At 44.6% G+C, this 19,521-nt stretch overlaps 2 protein-coding genes across 2 annotated transcripts; one reads left to right on the top strand and one right to left on the bottom strand.

Moving 5' to 3' along the window:
• Positions 1-376: 376 nt before the first annotated feature.
• Positions 377-6,837, bottom strand: msantd4 (Myb/SANT-like DNA-binding domain containing 4 with coiled-coils). Its single transcript, XM_023982997.3, has 4 exons — positions 6,750-6,837; positions 5,540-6,180; positions 4,656-4,925; positions 377-1,566 (listed from the first exon to the last, which is right to left on the bottom strand). The coding sequence occupies exons 2-4, from the start codon at positions 5,873-5,875 to the stop codon at positions 835-837; spliced, it is 1,338 nt and encodes a 445-aa protein (XP_023838765.1). The 5' UTR covers positions 5,876-6,180; positions 6,750-6,837; the 3' UTR covers positions 377-834.
• Positions 6,838-6,970: 133 nt separating this feature from the next.
• aasdhppt (aminoadipate-semialdehyde dehydrogenase-phosphopantetheinyl transferase) lies at positions 6,971-17,900 on the top strand. The gene is given in 8 exon segments (XM_023982999.2): positions 6,971-7,332; positions 7,957-8,188; positions 9,012-9,133; positions 10,666-10,827; positions 17,182-17,250; positions 17,502-17,565; positions 17,568-17,666; positions 17,816-17,900. Coding segments are annotated over 7 exon segments (891 nt in total). The 5' UTR covers positions 6,971-7,188; the 3' UTR covers position 17,666; positions 17,816-17,900.
• The last annotated feature ends 1,621 nt before the right edge of the window (positions 17,901-19,521 follow it).

The following is a 19,521-nucleotide window of genomic DNA, read 5'->3' as shown; positions in this document are numbered from 1 at the left end:
CACGGATGGTACTACTGAGCTACACACAACTTTACCAGGGACAAAACCGTTTCTCCCAGTACACAACCACTTTATACAAAACACATTGTACAGACAGATTATCTTTGTTAAAATGAACCGCTCTTTTGAATTGAAAGAATCCCTGTTAATGCAAGTCCACAGACATAACAGAATGATTGGCAGGGAGATTTTTTTAATGTGATTGGATGAGGCTACTGAGTTTGAGTGGCAGTTTCAGTCTTGGTCCTGCCTCTACAGGAAATAAAACTGGATACAAATCCTGTCATCTACCTGGAGTTGGATGATGACACCGTGCTGATCTAAGGTCAGTTTGGTTGAGCTGTGCACCTCATTTCAACCATTGTGTATCAGACTGAACTGTAACAAGCAATTGGAGCTGTCAGAAACAGACAGGAGAGGGAGGAGAGAGCCTCACTGGACCATGGAAGTGACTGCTCATATAGGCTTGTAGCTGGCCTGCCTACACTGAGATAACCCCCCTCCTCGTTTGCTCTTCTTCCAGGCACTTCTCTCATAGATATCCTTTAATGCTCACCACATACGCTGCTTCTAAGGTTTACTATGTACATCTCTTTCTCTCAATTACCTCGTACCACTGCATATCGACTCGGTACCTGTACCACTTGTATATAGCCAAGTTGTCGTTACTCATTGTGTATCTATGATTACGTGTTTTACTTTTCTATTTTCTTTCTCGCTGCGTTGGCGGGAAGGGCCCCTAAGTATTTCACTGTTTGTCTACACCTGTTGTTTACCAAGCATGTGACAAATACAATTTGATGCTATCCTTCCTCTCTCCTTCCTCCTGCTCCCTCAGCGACCCTGATCCTGGTGAAGCTGTATTCTCTCCTTCTCCACCTCTAGTCTCTCCCGCTCTATCTGCAGTCGTCCAGACTCAAACTTAAAGAACTGCAGCCTCTCTTTCTCTAATTGCAGTCGCTCTTTCTCCAGCCTCAGTCTCTCACCCTCCAGATCGATCATAGAAGGCCAGGGTTTATTCTCCCTTCTCTCATTCTGTCCATCCACAGCAGAGGAAGAGGTGGTGGTAGGGGTGGAGGAAGAGGGAGGGCTTTGCTGGGGGGGAGCTGCGGCCCGTTCTGATTGGTTCATGAGCAACACCCGAAGTCGCTCTTTCTCCAGCTGCAATCTCTCTTTCTCCAGCTGCAATCTCTCTTTCTCCACATCAGACTGACTCAGTCTTTCCTTCTCCAGTAGGAGTCGCTCCCTCTCCACCGCTAGCCGCTCCGTTTCCACAGCCAGACGCTGCTTCTCAAGCTCCACACGCTGCTTCTCCAAGGCAACCAGAAGTCCCGCACTCTCGTGATTGGCTAGTCCTAAGCCAGCAAAGCCCAGTCCACCCAGGCCGGTCGATGAGAGGTCCCGATTCATTGAGGCCGCCGCCCCCTTTGATGCGCTGAGCATTCCGAACTCATCAATGTGTGAAAAGACTTCAGGGATACGTCCATCTCGCTCTCCCATGTCGGGTAGGAGGGAGGGGAAACAATCATCATCCTCTACCTCACCCTCACCACTATCACCTTCCAGCTGACAGAGACAGAGACAGAGACTCAGATCATTGATATACTGATTAATATTATACACACATCCTGACACGCACACTAGTGATGCACAGGTCAGCGGTTTGTTCACCCGCAATTGCTAATAACCCATTCACCACCGCCCAACTATGTGATAGTAAAAATCTGAGGCCCGCACCCGACCCTAACCCACAATATAGAAAATGTGCTGTACAGACGTAAAGATCCGCCGCTTAGAATTGATGACATTTTAGTAGGCTATTTGTTAGTCAAAAATACCCATACTAACATGCTGTATACAATTAGTTCATTTTAGTATACTGTAAACAAACTGTATCCTTTCAGTTGAGCGTACTAGCTCGTCGCCCGTCTACCGGAAGTTGATGCTGTTGCTACGCAACCTCTTACTAGCTAGGTTAGTATAACAAATTACTAGTTAGACATTTTACGACTTCGGTGTGTTCTTAAATTCAAATCTGGAGTGCGCTCGTAAATTCAGAGCGTTGCAAGATTGTCAGTTTGTAAATTCAGAGCGTGTCGCTCTCGGAGCGCACACTGGACGCTCAGGCCAAGGAGTAGGGTTGATTTGAGCGTTCTGACCCTACAACGGCAGTCAAGCACCCAAGCTAATGTTGGCTAGCTACTTCCATACACAAATGAGACCACTGACCATTTCTCGCCCTAGCAGAGATGGTTAGGCAGTTTAAGTTATCCAGAGCGTTGGTGACCAACTGAGCTGCTGACAATTTAATTATGCTTTTTGCCGACTTTTACTGACACCGGCCATATTCAACGGGTATTGAGCGTTCGTAAATTAATTATTCTGCGCTCTGATTCACTCAGACGAGAGTGCTCTGAAATCGGAGTAGATAGCCAGAGCGAATTTACGAAAGCACCTTAATGTCCATTGAGAACGCACTAAGACTATACCATAACGCTAAAAATGACGTGAGTAATCAAGTCAATGTTGGGTAGTTAGTTAGCCTATAGTTATTATACTGGCATATTTAATGTATAAGTAGCCAACTAATGTTAGCTAGCTAGCAACGTAGCGGTACATACTGCTGTAATGAAATGCTACGTGGTTCGTAAGGACAGCGTAGATAACAAATTGTCAGCCAATATAACGTGTAACGTAACTTATTTGAAAAGTCATTACTTTATTACATTCACTAATTATGACAAATGTTGAGCAAAACAATACATTTGTATCCGCTCTCGTACTTCGGCTGCATTTTCTCTGCCATTTTCTTCAAATCTGAAAACGATGTGAAGCCACGCCCATTTCCTGAAATGCATTATGGGCCCGAAAGTACAGAAATAGTGTCCCCTGTGTGTATACTTCATATTTTGGCGAATTTAGTACAACATCCGGGAACTTGGCATACTAACTATATCCATACTATGACCAATAACCATACTATATACTCAATTCACGTCACAAAAACTCTTTTTCAGGACCCTGTCTTTCAAAGATAATTCATAAAAATCTAAATAACTTCACAGATCTTCATTGTAAAGGGTTTAAACACTGTTTCCCATGTTTGTTCAATGAACCATAAACAATTAATGAACATGCACCTGTGGAACAGTCGTTAAGACACTAACGGCTTACAGACGGTAGGCAATTAAGGTCACAGTTATGAAAATTTAGGACACTAAAGAGGCCTTGCTACTGACTCTGAAAAACACCAAAAGAAATATGCCCAGGGTCCCTGCTTATCTGCGTGAACGTGCCTGAGGCATGCGGCAAGGAGGCATGAGGACTGCAGATGTGGCCAGGGCAATACATTGCCATGTCCGTACTGTGAGACGCCTAAGACAGCGCTACAGGAAAACAGGACGGACAGCTAATCGTCCTCGCAGTGGCAGACCACGTGTAACACCTGCACAGGATCTGTACATCCGAACATCACACCTGCAGGACAGGTACAGGATGGCAACAACAACTGCCCGATTTACAACAGGAACGCACAATCCCTCCATCAGTGCTCAGACTGTCCGCAATAGGCTGAGAGAGGCTGGACTGAGGGCTTGTTGTTGTAGGCCTGTTGTAAGGCAGGTCCTCACCAGACATCACCGGCAACAACGCCGCCTATGTATCGTTGAAGGAATGGACATTACACAGAGGCCTGTACTCTGGAGCGGGATCGATTTGGAGGTGGAGGTTCCATCATGGTTTGGGGCGGTGTGTGTCATCATCGGACTGAGCTTGTTTTCATTGCAGGCAATATCAACACTGGTGCGTTACAGGGAAGACATCCTCCTCCCTCATGTGGTACCCTTCCTGCAGGCTCATCCTGACATAACCCTCCAGCATAACAATGCCACCAGTCATACTGCTCATTCTGTGCGTGATTTCCTGCAAGACAGGAATATCAGTGTTCTGCCATGACCAGCAAAGATCCCGGCTCTCAAGCCCATTGAGCACGTCTGGGACCTGTTGGATCGGAGGGTGAGGGCTAGGGCCATTCCCCCCAGAAATGTCCAAGAACTTGCAGGAGCCTTGGAAGAGTGGGGTAACATCTCACAGCAAAAACTGACACAGTCCATGAGGAGATGCACTGCAGTACTTAATGCAGCTGGTGGCCACACCAGAAACTGACTGTTACTTTCAATTTTAACCCCCCCCCTTTGTTCAGGGACACATTATTCCATTTCTGTTAGTCACATGTCTATGGAACTTGTTCAGTTTATGTCTCAGTTGTTGAATCTTGTTATGTTCATACAAATATTTACACATGTTTGCTGAAAATAAACACAGTTGACAGTGAGAGGACGTTTCTTTTTTTGCTGAGTTTAGTACGGTTAGTATGAGTATTCGAACACAGCCCTTGTCTTTCTTGCCTCAGTGGATTGACTTTTTCTGCCCAAGTTCACAAAATCATTTGGCAATTGGCGTGTATTTGGCATTCCACAGTTAGGAACTAAAGCTTAGGCTACGCACTAACACCAGATKAAAATAAACAAATATAAATGTAGCCTATGGATATCGATTGCGCAATAACTCTACAATTATGGATTTTTTTTATGAATCATGTTCCCTTTATTCAACTCACAAATCAATAACGCACACACAAACACATGGATCCTCACCCTGTATCCATTGGCCTCCTCCTCCAGCTTAACCCCCGTAGACATTGAGTGTCCGCTGGGCTCTCCAAGATCCGCCAGGTCCTGCCAGTCACACTGGGACTCCTTGGGAAAGCCAGAGAGGTCGAGCGACTGGTCCCCTGAACCCAGTGAGGCGTCATGTTCAGGGGAGGACGGATCATACTCTGCCTTCAGCCCCGTGGAGAGAGACAGCTCAGCACGGAGCTGCTTCCTCTTCATTAGCGACCGCCAGTCCAGGTAACGCCGCTTCACCTGGAACCACACACACAACCATTACAAACAGTGGTGATGTCACAACTCAAAATGCTTCAGGAAGTTTAGGTAAAATCGGCACTGGGAAGTGGGAGCCCAAAGGAACTCCTTCTAGTGAATCGGGGTGAATTAAACTATTGAAATGCGGCCCTTAAACGTAGGATACAAACTCTTTTTAGTGTTGTGTTTGATGCCACCTAAAGTGAGGGCAAAGAGAGAGAGCCACTACAAATGATCAATAACCCAAACAAGTCTATAATAAATAAAAATACTAAATATGTTCCAACTTCCCCTGGTCTCCCAACAGTATATAATTTAAGTAGGAAGCCCAAGTTTCAATAGGCGATAAGATATGAATGTGTCATAAAAGGAGTGAGGATATTTGGGCTTGTGAAGCAGTTTTATGCCATGACAATGGGAGCTGATAATTATGAGTTTTTTACACCACTTGTCTCTGGAAGAAATTATGAATCCTCATTGTCTAAGACCAAGTCAAGACGGAGTACAAATGTATCCGATACGAGACACTCAATGTGGTCTAGAGATCAGACTCGAGTGCCACAAAACTGTTTAAGAACATCATTTGTCACTATGGAAGCCCCCTCCACACACACCTCTGAAGCTGTGCGTAGTTCACCCTCTCCCAGTGCGTTGACGCCTCCTGCTACCTCCTCCCAGGCTCGTCTCTTCAGCTCGTTGATGGCGGTGTTCTGCTGGCGGGAGAACAGCACGTCTCGTCGCTTGTGGATCTCCCGGATCAGCGTCTGCGTCTCACGAACGCTGTAGTTACTCTTCCTCTTCCTCTTCAGGTGTTTCATTTGCAGGAAATCCAGCCTGGCGGTCAGGAGAGGTGCGCACGCAGATGGCGAGAGAGAGAGATCAAGGAGGGATGGAGATAGGGATGGAGAGACAGAAGTCTTACAGAGGGACTCTGAAATGGAGAAGGACATAATTGGGCAGAAGCATAGAGAAGTGTGAAAGAGGGATGGATGAAAGGGGGGGAGATACAGAGAGAGGTGGAGAGAGCAGTCAGGCTGTAGGTCGCTGGATGAAGGACTGCTGTTGAGAAGAATCCCACTGTGCTGCCTCAGGTGACACTCCCTTAGTTCACTCAAAGGTCACACAAAATAGGTAAGTGCTACAGCAGATGTGTTCTCAGGCAACCAGAGCACCAGGACAGGGCTCAGCTTCCTCCTGAAAGACGAACACAGGAGCACAGAGCAACCAGAGCACCAGGACAGGGCTCAGCTTCCTCCTGAAAGACGAACACAGAGCAACCACAGAACGATTAGTTGATTCAAACTAGTGGTAAACTTATCTTCAATAGAACTCAAAACGGGTCTGTTCTTTATCTGTCACAGGACAAGTGAATACTTTGACAGACCCAAGACTGCATGTGTAAGAAGACTGCTGTGTATTTAACCTGCTGAGTATCGCAAAAGCAAAGATTTGCTTGCAGGTAACCATAATTTCAAATCATGCCACAACCTTGGTTCTTTTTCATTTATTTGGGCCCACGATTGACGATGGGGAACAGATAGCTATCATATCTGTCTCTATTTTCTGAGGTGAGACGGGGATCAGGATAGGTTCCAGTCTGGACTATGTAAAAACTCAGTGCAGTGCTTTGCATTGCGCTTTTTGTGAAACGCATCAGCTAGCTTGGTAATGTAGCTTAATCGGCGGTGTTTGTGGAACCGATAGCTAGCTAGCACGTTTGCGCCGTAAAAACTCTAATCCCCACATATCCTTTTTATTGAGCCAACATGGTCACGCTCTCCCACGTAATGTAATGCTATTTATGATCATCGTAAAATAACTCACCTTATCAATCGTAGAGAATAAATCAGATGCTCATCAACGCCAAAATCTGAATCGGAAAGACACCTTTTGGCGACGCACCATAAACATCCTACCCATTGGTCCCTTCATTGCCACGCCCACTTTTGACGTGTCACGTCCCACCAGTTTTTCCGGGTGTGGGTCCGCCGTCGTGTTGTTATAGCTAGCATGTTCTTAAAGTGAAGCAAACACTATAGCTCAGGAGGTGACACTTATCAAGTTCTCATGCGTTGCTAGCTAACTATGTTTTTTGGTTTGCGGCATTTGTAGTGCCTACAATACCGACACACTTACCTCACAGTTAACAGTTAGCTAGCTAATCCACAAAAGCGGTCAGTGTTATCCAGATGCATTACGAGAGGTAACGTTAGCTTAAAGCGGAACGTCGGTCTACCGGTTCTTAGCTCTGAAACTGGCCGTCATGGGAGGCGTTCGCTGGGCGTTCCGGTGTGGCTCGTGGACGCCGACCCGGTCCGAGTGGCTGTTGGCGGCCCGGTGTGTGCAGCGCGAAGAGAAAGAGCGAATCGGACAGTTCATGTTTGCCAAAGATGCCAAATCAGCTATGGTGCGTTGACTGTGTTATTCCGATAGAAAGTAATCACTGTGCCACGTTCTCCCTTGATTATCAAATAGCAATTTCCACGTTCTAGGTTTTTGTCACTTCCCAGCAGTTACACACCTGATTCTGCTAAATATCAGGCCTTGGTTAACCATGTCAGGCAAGGCTGAGACTGGGACACATAAAGCTCAAAAGTACGTTGAATTGGTGGGGAAACCTCCAACTGGGAGGTGTGATCAATGTCAGGAGGAGATGGAGGTAGTGGAACATGTTCTATTTCAGTGCCATTAAATATGGGAGGGAAAGGGAGAAATTTGTTATTAGATTTGAGGAGTAACGGGGTTGAAGAGAAAAGATTAAGTGAACTACTGGTGAAATCTCCTGGGGATCTAGTATTTCATTATTTAATTTGTTTCCTTAGGGAGATGAGAATATTGGGTAGGATTTAGACCTTCCCCTGTCTCTGGTCCACACTCCAGTCCAGTTGGTGGCGTTAATGCACCTTAAAGTTGGTTGCCAACCGTCAAAACTATCCACAGAAGAAGATAACGACGCTTCAGAGTTACCGTTCACTGGAGAGAGGAGAGGCAGCACCCTTATTGACACTCTCCTTTTCCCCTGCTCTTCCAGGCTGGCAGGTTGTTGTTGAGGAGGTTGGTGTGTGACAGAATGGGTGTTCCCTGGGCTGACATCCGCTTGGAGCGTTCTCCCAGAGGAAAGCCCTACCTGGCCAACCCAGTCTGCTCCAGCCATGAATCTGTGGGCTGGAGTTTTAACATCTCCCACCAGGGTGACTACGCTGTGCTGGCTGCAGAGCAGAGGCTGCAGGTCGGGGTGGACGTGATGAAGACCACCATGCCAGGTGTGTGTGTATCTGCACGTTCTTTAGTGCTTTGATGTGTCAGTTTGATTAAATAAGCAGCATTGAGAAGAGCTCACTCTGGCAGTAAACTGTCTTACTACATCCTGAACCCTTCTCTCTCCCTCTCTCCTGTTTGTGTGAGAGAGAAGTAACCCTTCAATCTTGTCTAACTCCCCTGCCTGAGTCTTTCTATTTCACCCTTCTCACCAAATCTCATTTGGTGTCCTCCTCTCCAAGCCTTCAGGACGCTAATCTGCTAACCCAGTCCTGTCACTCACCCAGACCTTCTCCCAAATCCCTCTTTATATAGGCCTAGACCTCTTCATCTGAAAGGGTTGAGCGTTCTACGTAGCCTCATTCTCTTAAGGATGGCGATACCTTAAAGCACATACTTATCTTCCACATTGCCCCCCAGGGAGAATAGCTAGCTAGGCCCTTTATTAAATCTTATAGATGGGCTGTCATTCACAAATCCCTAAATCCATTTTACAAAGTTATCTAAAGGAAGTTTGCTGCAGTTCCTTTCTTTACCACATGATGCCACTGTTGTCTTTCATATTCCCTGAGAGTGATTTGGCAGTGCTCTATCACAGGGATCTCCTGCCGATTCCCATTCCGTCTATGTTTAAAGATGGTTGTAGGAGAGAAAGTGATGATCCCAAACAAAGTAGGAGAGTGTGTGTTGCTTTTCTCTCCATTTTCAACCTCTTCTCCCTCAACTGTTTCCTTATTGTCAGAGCTCAAACCCTTAGGTTTGTGTTTATTTTATTATTAAAAATGTTTTCCTTGCACCCTCCCTCTCTCTCCCTCCCTCTGTCTCCAGGTAGCAGTTCTGTGCCAGAGTTTTTCCGTATCATGACGAGGCAGTTTACTGATTATGAGTGGAGTGTTATCCGCAGAGCAGGATCGGAATGGGAGCAACTGACCATGTTCTACAGACACTGGGTAACCATCACTCTCACGTCCATGGTGACGCTTGGCACGCTTGACTTGCACACTGAGTCATACACATTACATGCAGGTCCTCCCCAATTAATTGAGCTGCTCAGTCGAGAAGTTGTCAGATTGAGAGAGCGGCACAAAGGACATTAAGTACTGGTATCATTGCCGTTGACTAATCTTAGTGCTTTCCCGTTGCCATAGTGACTTGCCTTGTAATTGTGTTACTGTGGCTTGCCCTCGTGTAACAAGGTTTGTTTGACTTCAGAGACACATCCACACACACCATGATCATCACACACAGAACCCTGTGTCAATGCCTGGGACAGGGAAAGTTTTCAACCTGATAAGTGATGATTTTGAATGCCTTATGGTTACACCAATGGTTGTTCGCCATTTAAAATGATTATTGTGTACAGGCAGTGCCTTCAGAAAGTATTCACACCCCTTGACTTATTACACATTTTGTGTTACAGCCTGAATTCAAAGTGGATTAAATCGTTTTTTCCCCCTCACACAGTACACCCAGTACCCCCCCCCCCCCCCCATATAATGACAAAGTGTAATTAATAACTTCACCATGCTCAAAGGGATATTCAGTGTCTCCTTTTTTGTTGTGTTTACCCATTACCAATAGGTGCCCTTCTTTGCGAGTCATTGGGAAACCTCCCAGGTCTTTGTGGTTGAATCAGTGTTTGAAATTCATAGTGAGTAGACTTATGTGACTCGTTAAGCATATTTGTACCCCTGAACTTATTTAGGCTTGCCATAACAAACGGTTTGAATACTTATTGACTCACCATTTAAAGCTTTACATTTTTTATTATTTTAAAAACGTAATTCCACTTTGACATTATGGGGTATTGTGTGTAGGCCAGTGACACAATCTCAATTTAATCAAGTTATATTCAGGCTTTAACGCAAACATTTTTGGAAAAAGTAAAGTGGTGTGAGTACTTTCTGAAGGCATTATATAATTAAGCAATAAGGCCCGAGAATGTGTGGTATATGGCCAATATACCTTGGCTAAGGACTGTTCATGGGGCGGCAGGTAGCCTAGTGGTTAGAGCGGTGAACTAGTAACCGAAAGGTTGCAAGGTCAGCTCGGGGATTCGACAATGTTCAAATCTGTCGTTCTGCCCCTGAACAAGGCAGTTAACCCACTGTTCTTAGGCCGTCATTGAAAATAAGAATTTGTTCATAACTGACTTGCCTAGTTAAATAAAGGTAAAATAAAAATAAGCGCAACGTGGAGTGCCTGGACACAGCCTTTAGCCGTGGTATATTGGCAGTATACCACAAACCCCTGAGGTGCCTTATTGCTATTATAAACTGTGGTTACTAACGTAATTAGAGCAGTAAAAAAGTTTTGTCATACACGTAGTATACCACGGCTGTCAGCCAATCAGCATTCAGGGCTCAAACCACCCAGTTTCTTATCTCACTTGTACACAATAAGAGTAATTTAACTCTATTCTTTTTACACTACTCTTCATCTGATATTTTTGTGGCTCTGGTTATCTTTCCTGTCCGTCAAGGCGTTGAAGGAAAGTTTCATCAAGGCGATTGGCACAGGGCTGGGCTTTAATCTACAGAGGGCGGAGTTTCACCTGTCACCTGAGCCAATTGCAGAGGGCAAGGTCTGTCGCCGGACCACAATGCACCTGGATGAGGAAGAAGAGGAGGTCTGGACCTTCGAGGTGAGCAGGGTCCAGTGGAGAGACGGAAAAAGGAGCAGGAAGAGTAAAGAAAGTTCAAGAGTGTCCAACCATCTCCCGCCTGTTTCTGTGTGTCCAGCCATCTCCCGCCTGTTTCTGTGTGTCCAACCATCTCCCGCCTGTTTCTGTGTGACCAGCCATCCCCCGCCTGTTTCTGTGTGTCCAGCCATCCCCCGCCTGTTTTTGTGTGTCTAGCCATCTCCCGCCTGTTTCTGTCTGTCCAGCCATCTCCCGCCTGTTTCTGTGTCCAGCCATCTCCCGCCTGTTTCTGTGTGTCCAGCCATCTCCCGCCTGTTTCTGTGTGTCCAGCCATCTCCCGCCTGTTTTTGTGTGTCCAACACACTATCACAGATTGTTGTGAAATGGACACAATTTTCTTGTTGTGGCTAATGTTAGCTAGGTTAGGGGTTAAGGTTAGGTATGAGGGGTAGGGTTAGCTAACATGCTAGCTAAGTAGTTAAAAAGTAGTAAGTAGTTGCTAAAATGCTGAAGTTAGCCATCATTTGATTCAAACATGCAACGTTTGGGTTGCTTGACCTTCCGGTTATACGCTCACCCATCCTCCCCGCTGGTTTCTGTCTTAAATAACCTACTGCCTTCATCGGTGATTGAACTGCGCTGTATACAAAATCACGTGGTGAACATGAACATTTGTAAAAATGTGTCACACTTATGCGAAATTCGTATTTCACTGTAATTTGTGATAGTGGGTTGATGTATTACAGACACGCTAAGCACCAGGTGGTTTATAGTAATCTTTTTGGCAGCAGCTCAAATGCCGTTCCAATTCCACTAACAGCAGCTTAGCAGGGTCTCTTTAGCAGCTGTAGCTTACTCTATCAAATTTCAATTTAATCATTTCGCTTTACCGTTACCCACTAAAACTAATGCTACCCTGCTCCAATTTCATCAGTTAGCTTTAGAGTTACCCACTAAAGCTATTGCTATCCTTATTGCATTTCAGAACCACTAACGACAGATTAGCAAGGTCTTGTTAGCGGCTAATACATCGTATGGCTATCTCTTTATGATTGCTATCTTAGCATACGCACAAATGTGTACTCTGGACCTCTCTCTTTCTCGGAGTCTTTAAATTCTCCAACAATGTAACCTTGAAAGAATGTGTAAAGTACTTTTCTAGGAAATACTGGGGACCGTTACCTAGGATGCTCTCAGTACCTCTCACACCAAGGCTTTAGAGTTGTAAAAAGTGACCTCTTTATTTAGTCTCCTTTCCTCATCTCCCTCTTTTCATCCACACTAGTCTGAAGAAATACTGTATGTCAGGGGAAAGCAGTATTGTGGAAACCTATTGTTGGGTTGGATCTGACCTATAAAGCTGAAAATTATTAATGGTCCATCACAGAATCCGCTCTGTCCTCTGCACTGGTTTGTCGGGCTAATGGTGTTTCTGTTGTGACACTTCTGCCTCCAGAGAATAGCAACATACCTACAGTATTGATCGCCAGATCAGGGACAGTACAGCTAAGCTGTGGATCTGCTGCAGAGATGTTTTCTAAATGGAAGCGGGAGGGAAGGATAGACAGAGGCAGTGAGGGAGCTAGGGAGGACTGGGAGAAAACTAACTGCCCAATTTCGGGAGCACCGGAGAGACCAGGTTTCAGTACTGGAGCACCGGAGAGACCAGGTTTCAGTACTGGAGCACCGGAGAGACCAGGTTTCAGTACTGGAGCACCGGAGAGACCAGGTTTCAGTACTGGAACCAAGGGATTAAAATCATCACGTTTGGACCTTTCGCTGTTGGTTGGGTCATGTGCACACACACACACCTTTTGCCTGAGTGAGCAAGAGAAGAGATCATGTCCTTGTTTCCCCCCTCCCTCACTGCCATATTGATCAGAGTAATGAGAAACAACTAGGATGCTAGACTTCACATCTGATAAGGTCTGCAGAATGAATGTTTCTTCCAGATAGGCTGAATAACTGCAGAAACACTTGTCACACACACACACACATTCAGCATCACCTATTAAGATACATACATACATACAGTACCAGTCAAAAGTTTGGACACACCTACTCATTCCAGGGTTTTTCTTTAGTTTTACTATTTTCTAACATTGTAGAATAATAGTGAAGACCTCAACTATGAAATAACACAAATGGAATCATGTAGTAACCAAAAAAGTGTTAAACAAATCAAAATATATTTACCTACCCTTTGCCTTGATGACTGCACACTCTTGGCATCCTCTTAACCAGGTAGTCACCTGGAATGCATTTCAATTAACAGGTGTGCCTTGTTAAAAGTTAATTTGTGGAATTTCTTTCCTTAATGRGTTTGAGTCAATCATTTGTGTTGTAACTGGTATACAGAAGATAGCCCTATTTGGTAAAAGACCAAGTCCATATTATGGCAGGAACAGCTCATATAAGCAAAGAGAAATGACAGTCCATCATTACTTTAAGACATGAAGGTCAGTCAATATGGAAAACTTTGAAAAGTTTCAAGTGCAGTCGCAAAAACCATCAAGCGCTATGATGAAACTGGCTCTCATGAGGACCGCCACATGAAAGGAAGACCCAGAGTTACCTCTGCTGCAGAGGATACGTTCATTAGAGTTAACTGCACCTCAGATTGCAGCCCAAATAAATGCTTCACAGAGTTCAAGTTACACACATCTCAACATCAACTGATCAGAGGAGGCTGCGTGAATCAGGCCTTCATGGTCGAATTGCTACAAAGAAYCCACCACTAAAGGTCAATAAGAAGAAGAGACTTGCTTGGGCCAAGAAACACGAGCAATTGACATTAGACCGGTGGAAATCTGTCCTTTCGTCTGAAAAGTCCAAATTTGAGATTTTTTGGTTCTAACCGCCGTGTCTTTGTAAGACGTAGAGTAGGTGAACGGATGATCTCCGCATGTGTGGTTCCCACTGTGAAGCATGGAGGAAGAGGTGTGATGGTGTTGGGGTGCTTTGCTGGTGACACTGACATTGCTTTTATTTAGAATTCAAGGCACACTTAACCAGTATGGCTGCAGCAATACTCCATCCCATCTGGTTTGCACTTAGTGGGGGCTATCATTTGTTTTTCAACAGGACAATGACCCAACACACCTCCAGGCTGTGTAAGGGCTATTTGACCAAGAAGGAGAGTGGAGTGCTGCATCAGATGACCTGGCCTCTACAATCACCCGACCTCAACCAAATTGAGATGGTTTTGGATGAGTTGGACCACAGAGTGAAGGAAAAGCAGCCAACAAATGCTCAGCAAATGTGGGAACTCCTTCAAGACTGGTGGAAAAGCATTCCAGGTGAAGCTGGTGGAGAGAATGCCAACAGTTTGCAAAGCTGTCGTCAAGGCAAAGGATGGCTACTTTGAAGAATTTCAAATATAAAATGTTATATTTTGATTACTACATCATTCCATATGTGTTGTTTCATAGTTTTGATGTCTTCATTTTTATTCTACAATGTAGAAGATAGTAAAAATAATGAAAAACCATTGAATGAGTAGGTGTGTCCAAACTTTTGACTGGTATTGTTTGTATGTATGTGTACACACACGCACACTCAATTAACATACAGATGAGGCAAGCAGCAGTTCTGACCTGGTGCCCTCTGAGCGCTGCGTATTGATTGGCTGGCTTAATGAGTTGGCAACCAAGGTCTTTCCACTTCCMGGTGACCCTGTGTAATGTCACGACCCCACTGTGTTATGAGGTCATGACATTTGGTAGTGAGGGAATTAACAAGAGGACTCACGTACACAGAAACACATACAGGGTTCTTTACAACTCATACATGTACAGTCGTGGCCAAAAGTTTTGAGAATGACACAAATATTCGTTTTCACAAAGTTTGCTGCTTCAGTGTCTTTAGATATTTTTGTCAGATGTTACTAGYGAATACTGAAGTATAATTACAAACATTTCATAAGTGTCAAAGCTTTTAGTGACAATTACATGAAGTTGATTCAAAGAGTWAATATTTTCAGTGTTGACCCTTCTTTTTCAAGACCTCTGCAATCCGCCCTGGCATGCTGTCAATTAACTTCTGGGCCACATCCTGACTGATGGCAGCCCATTCTTGCATAATCAATGCTTGGAGTTTGTCAGAATTCGTGGGTTTTTGTTTGTCCACCCGCCTCTTGAGGATTGACCCCAAGTTCTCAATGGGATTAAGGTCTGGGGAGTTTCCTGGCCATGGATGCAAAATATTGATGTTTTGTTCCCCGAGCCACTTCGTTATCACTTTTGCCTTATGGCAAGGTGCTCCATCATGCTGGAAAAGGCGTTGTTCGTCAACAAACTGTTCCTGGATGGTTGAGAGAAGTTGCTCTCGGAGGATGTGTTGATACCATTCTTTATTCATGGCTGTGTTCTTAGGAAAAATTGTGAGTGAGCCCACTCCCTTGGCTGAGAAGCAACCCCACACATGAATGGTCTCAGGATGCTTTACTGTTGGCATGACACAGGACTGATGGTAGCACTCACCTTGTCTTCTCCGGACAAGCTTTTTTGCGGATGCCCCAAACAATCGGAAAGGGGATTCATCAGAGAAAATGACTTTACCCCAGTCCTCAGCAGTCCAAACCCTGTACCTTTTGCAGAATATCAGTCTGTCCCTGATGTTTTTCCTGGAGAGAAGTGGCCTCTTTGCTGCCCTTCTTGACACCAGGCCATCCTCCAAAAGTCTTCGCCTCACTTTGCGTGCAGATGCACTCACACCTACCTGCTGCCATTCTTGAGCAAGCTCTGTACTGATGGTGCCCCGATCCCGCAGCTGAATCAACTTTAGGAGACGGTCCTGGCGCATGCTGGACTTTCTTGGGCGCCCTGAAGCCCTCTTCACAACAATTGAACTGCTCTCCTTGAAGTTCTTGATGATCCGATAAATGGTTGATTTAGGTGCAATCTTACTGGCAGCAATATCCTTGCCTGTGAAGCCCTTTTTGTGCAAAGCAATGATGACGGCACGTGTTTCCGTGCAGGTAATCATGGTTGACAGAGGAAGAACAATGATTCCAAGCACCACCCTCCTTTTGAAGCTTTCAGTCTGTTATTCGAACTCAATCAGCATGCCAGAGGGATCTCCAGCCTTGTCCTCGTCAACACTCACACCTGTGTTAACGAGAGAATCACCGACATGATGTCAGCTGGTCCTTTTGTTGCAGGGCTGAAATGCAGTGGAAATGTTTTTGGGGGATTCAGTTCATTTGCATGGCGAAGAGGGACTTTGCAATTAATTGCAATTCATCTGATTACGCTTCATAACATTCAAATATGCAAATTGCCATCATACAAACTGAGGCAGCAGACTTTGTGGAAATTAATATTTGTGTCATTCTCAAAACTTTTGGCCACGACTGTACACACACACTGTCACAATTATTTCACTCTTATCCAGACAGTTAGAATCAGATTGAATCCGCAGTAGGGGAAACAGCYCCCCWGTCTGCCACACAGCCGTTATTGTTTTTGTTTTGTTGACAATGATGTCTGGGCGAGAAAAAGTATTTGTTTTCAGTGACTTCTCTGCATCGCAAACAGATGTTGCAGGGAGTCATCCGTCCATTAAGAACATGAGATACAGATGGAGGATCTTAATTTGATCCAGTTTGCTCCNTCCGTCCATTAAGAACATGAGATACAGATGGAGGATCTTAATTTGATCCAGTTTGCTCCTGCAAGAAAATAATCCTGCAGCAACAGGAAATGTGGATTATAATTAATGGACATTTTTGCAGTGGTTGATACATTTTTCAAAAGGGAAAATTTAAAGTCTAAAATTTCAAAGTGCAAATTACAAACTTCAGAAGCCTTTTTTAAACCACAAATGCACTACATGTTTTAAATGTCCTACATTGCAGGAAAGTTCTCACGCTACAGGGTGATTAAATGTTAGATCCTACATCTGTAACCTCCCTCCCTTTAACAAGTAAAGGAGCGAGGCTATTTTCTCCTTTCAAACTCCTCTCCCCTCTGTCTCCCCGGGGCGAGGCGTCCAGTACTCCTGGAAAGCCAGGCAGTGAGATGGAGATTGCTTGTCTGGGATGTACACAACTCCCCGAATGGGCCTATGATTAGGGCCAACTGTGTGGAATGAAAGAGAGAGAGAGGGGAACCGCGATGATGAACAGCCAGTATTAGGACACTGATGTGTTAGAACGAGGAGAGGAGAGTTGTATGTGTGTGTGTATGTGTGTGTGTGTGTGTGTGTGGCAGGCTGCATGTGTGATCCTTTCAGTAAACGAGAGCTATTTGTCACCTTAACCACTCTTATAAGTCAACACCTATAACCTCATGCTGTTTGTATGTTGTGTGTATTTCATGTAAACGTGTGTGTTTACCTGCTCCTGTCCTCTTTCAGGAGACTGTATTGGGTAATGACCACCATGTTGCTGTGGCACTGGGACCCAGCCATACAGTCGGATCTGTGGTGAGTCGTGTGTGTGTGTGTGTGTGTGTGTGTGTGTGTGTGTGTGTGTGTGTGTGTGTGTGTGTGTGTGTGTGTGTGTGTGCTGTGTGTGTGTTGTGTGTGTGTGTGTGGTGTGTGGTTGTTGTGGTGTGTGTGTGTGTGTGTGTGTGTGTGTGTGGTGAGGGAGGGAGGGAGGGAGGGAATGTAGTGAGTCTGTGTGCTGGAGAAAAACCCCACAATGAAGTAGATTTCTAACCTCTCCTTTTCCTCAGCCTCCCCCTGCCCTCACCTATCCTCCCCCCTCCTTCACCTTCCTCTCCTTCAGTGACCTCATAAGCATGCCACACCCCTCTTTGAAGAAGACTCCGCCTACTGGGAGAACTTCCAGAAAAAGGCTGAAGCCCCGGAAAGACAAAGACTCACAGCTACAGTATGAGGTAGACAGTTAGGTTAGGACTGTGGGTAGAGTAATCTGATCCTAGATCTGTGGTTAGTGGCGACGTGTACCTAACCGTGGAGAAAAAAAAGTGAGGTGGAGTGGTCAAAGGGCAGACAGGTGATGTCACTCCTGTTGATCTCCATGCAGGACCGTACAGGAACAGTCGGTGAACAGCAGGGTTGGTGTGATGGAGGCATCTGGAGGAGCTGGCCATCCTGACAACAAATCAGACTTAAGCATTGAAATATGTTGGTCCTCAGACCCACCAGAGTCAATGTGTTATTTCAATGCCAGTGATGAAAAGGTTCCATGACTGCAAATTGCTCTTAATCATGGTATTGGTGATAATAAAGCCCACCTACTATTTAATAACCTACTATTTAAGGTGTGTGTGTGTGTGTGTGTGTGGTGTGTGTGTGTGTGTGTGTGTGTGTGTGTGTGTGTGTGTGTGTGTGTGTGTGTGTGTGTGTGTGTGTGTGTGTGTGTGTGTGTGTGTGTTGATTTTGTAGGTTGCAATCACCTGAATTGATTGTGGTCAATCTGTCATTACTACAGTGTTGTTGACCAACCTCCCTGTAATGTGATTAAAGGTTTGTATGGCTTCTTATCATAGGCTTTTCTGACATTCCATATTCATTCATGTTCATGTTAGTGACCTTGTATGACTCAGTTGGTTGGGAATGGTGCTTTCACCGCCAGGGTTGTGGGTTCGATTCCCGGGGCCACCTATATGTAAAGTCGCTTTGGATAAAARGTCTGCTAAATGGCATGTATACAGTACAAAAATATACAGTACCACTCAATTTTGGACACATCTACTCATTCCAGGGTTTTTCTTTGTTTTTAATATTTTCTACATTGTAGAATAATAATGAAGACATCAAAACTATGAAATAACACATATGGAATCATGTAGTAGCCCCAAAAAATGTTAAACAAATCAAAATATATTTTATATTTGAGGTTCTTCAAAGTAGCCACCCTTTGCCTTGATGACAGCTTTGCACACTCTTGGCATTCTATCAGCCAGCTTCACCTCCACTGGCTTTGAGCATGTGTGATGTGTACTCTTTATAGCTCTCTCACATCTCTTCCCTGCTATCCCTCTCATCTTTCCTCTTTTTCCCCTGCCTCACCTATCTCTCTCTCCCTTACTCTCTCTCCATCTGGCTGTGCCTCTATTTTGGGCAGAGACATTTAGTGGGCCAATAGGAGCTTGTGTTTGGAAGACAGCAGGGCTTTTAACAGAGCAGGCGGACTTCAATTTCAAGTTAAGGGGCATTATTAGCATGGGAAACATATGTTTACATTGCCAAAGCAAGTGAACTAGATAATAAACAAATGAACAGTAAACATTACACTCACAAAGGTTCCAAAATAATAAAGACATTACAAATGTCATTATGTGCAAATAGAGAAAGTACAAACGGGAAAAAAATAAACATAAATATGGGTTGTATTTACAATGGCGTTTGTTCTTCACTGGTTGCCSTTTTCTTATGGCAACAGGTCACACATTTTTCTCTCAAATCAAATTGTATTTGTCAAATGCGCCGAATACAATAGGTGTAGATGTTACAGTGAAATGCTTACTTACAAGCCATGAACCAACAATGCAGTTTTAAGAAAAATACAAAAAAAAGGAAATAAAAGTAACAAATAATTAAAGAGCAGCAGTAAAATAACAATAGCGAGGCTATATACAGGGGGTACAGGTTAGTCGATGTAATTGTGGTAATATGTACATGTAGGTAAAGTTATTAAAGTGACTGAATAGATAATAACAGAGAGTAGCAGTAGCATAAAAGAGTGGGAGCAATGCAAATAGTCTGCGTAGCCATTTGATTATATGT

Source organism: Salvelinus sp. IW2-2015, linkage group LG4p (assembly GCF_002910315.2).
Source record: "Salvelinus sp. IW2-2015 linkage group LG4p, ASM291031v2, whole genome shotgun sequence".
NCBI lineage: Eukaryota > Metazoa > Chordata > Actinopteri > Salmoniformes > Salmonidae > Salvelinus > Salvelinus sp. IW2-2015.
The sequence above is the reverse complement of the archived record's forward strand: the minus strand, read 5'-3'. Positions and strand labels throughout refer to the sequence as shown.